Source organism: Bombina bombina, chromosome 3, assembly GCF_027579735.1.
Source record: "Bombina bombina isolate aBomBom1 chromosome 3, aBomBom1.pri, whole genome shotgun sequence".
Classification (NCBI taxonomy): domain Eukaryota; kingdom Metazoa; phylum Chordata; class Amphibia; order Anura; family Bombinatoridae; genus Bombina; species Bombina bombina.
The window spans coordinates 964058787-964060419 of NC_069501.1; the positions used below are offsets into that span (position 1 = coordinate 964058787).

General features: G+C 39.6%; 1 protein-coding gene across 2 annotated transcripts in view; it reads left to right on the forward strand.

The window, feature by feature from the left end:
- The first annotated feature begins 435 nt into the window (after positions 1-435).
- The window catches only part of NUDT15 (nudix hydrolase 15), a 52738-nt gene continuing 51540 nt past the window's right edge, over positions 436-1633 (forward strand). For both annotated transcript variants that reach the window (XM_053708015.1, XM_053708016.1), the window contains exon 1: positions 436-690. In XM_053708015.1, the coding sequence (XP_053563990.1) occupies positions 536-690 (155 nt within the window). In that variant the 5' untranslated portion in view covers positions 436-535. The remainder of the gene's footprint in view (positions 691-1633) is intronic.

A 1633-nucleotide genomic window follows, 5' to 3' on the forward strand; every position in this document is an offset into this window, starting at 1 on the left:
ATTTTTTAATGTAAAAAAGTGTGCCACTGCAAAAAAAAAGTTGAAAATCACTGGTCTAGTGGCAGACTGGAGCTCCACTCTAGACAGGAAACATGTGACCTCCACTGACTCTAGACAGGAAACATGTGACCTACACTCAAAGCTTTTTTTTTTTTTTTTAAATCAACTTTAATGTAACAAACAACCTATAGACAATCATTCTGAAAACTAAACATTTTGCAGCTTTCTTGTTCTTCTTAATGTGCACTCACAGTGGTTTATGCTGATTGTCATTTATAAGGTAACCACTGTGAGTGCATTAAGAAGAACAAGAAAGCTGCAAAATGTTTAGTTTTCAGAATGATTGTCTATAGGTTGTTTGTTACATTAAAGTTGATTTAAAAAAAAAAAAAAAAAAAAAGGTTTGAGTGGAGGTCACATGTTTCCTGTCTAGAGTGGAGCTCCAGTCTGCAGCTAGACCCTTCTCTAAGTTATTGAAGAATCAGCCATCCGAGAAGCTTTCGTATTGTGAACTCATTATTTTTCCCTGCTACCTATGGGTGATGCTGCAGTTACTGCAAGACCGGGTGTTGGGGTTGGGATAGTAGTTACTAATGCCTCCTACCCTGGCTGCGTCCTGCTCGGTAGAAGAAAAGGAAAATCCCCTGGGGCTGGTATGTACCAACTTCCTGGGGGACACCTGGAGTTCGGGTAAGGACTATATCAAGCAGAAGTTGTAAAGTGATTATTAATGTTTTATCCATAGGCAGCGCTCAAATAGTTAAAATTAGTTTTACGTGTCCGCAGATTTTCTAAAAGCCATGCTGCTGCTTCAGTGCATTACTGGTTGCGGTCATATTGCATGTGATGTGAATGGATTTGTCTTTAAAGTGTTGGCCCACTCACACAATGCACATAAAGTCCATCCAGTTTTAAATGGACAGGTCTGCAGTATACATAAGAACACATGGAGCATGCAGCTTTAAAGGGACAGTTCACACAGTCTTAAAGCAACAACTCACAACATGTATACACAGTCTTACAGGAACAAACCACAAACACACACAGCCTTGAAGGGATAACTCACCCCACAATATGTTCTAGCAAATTTCAAACAATCCAATTTTTACTACCCCCTGTATCATGTGACAGCTATTAGCCAATCACAAAATGCATATACATATATACTGTGTACCTTTGCACATGCTCAGTAGAAGCTTGAGCTTCAGAAAGTGTGCATATAAAAAAGTATGTCAATGTGAATAAAAAAAGAATGGTAAATCCAGCTAGGATTTACCGTCACTAAAAATAAACATTATTTTCAGTCATCACTTACTAAAAAAACACAGTTAAACTCATCCTATCTGTGAGGCCTCCAGCCGCCCACAGCACAGCACTCTTCTTTAATGAGTGACGTTTCCACCTCTAAACCAATAGCCGTGTGAGTATGCAGAGAGTTGTACAAGCCTTTTGTATGCGGGTGGCTGTCCCTTTAAGACTGAGCATCTCTTTAAAGCTGTATGTGCCTGTTCCTTTAAGACTTTGAGAGTGCTGCAAGTTTGTGTGTGCATACTGTGATCTGTCCCTTTAAGACAGGGTGTGTTGTATGAGTTGTCCATTTAAATGCTCTGTGTGTTGTTGTGCCTGTCCCTTT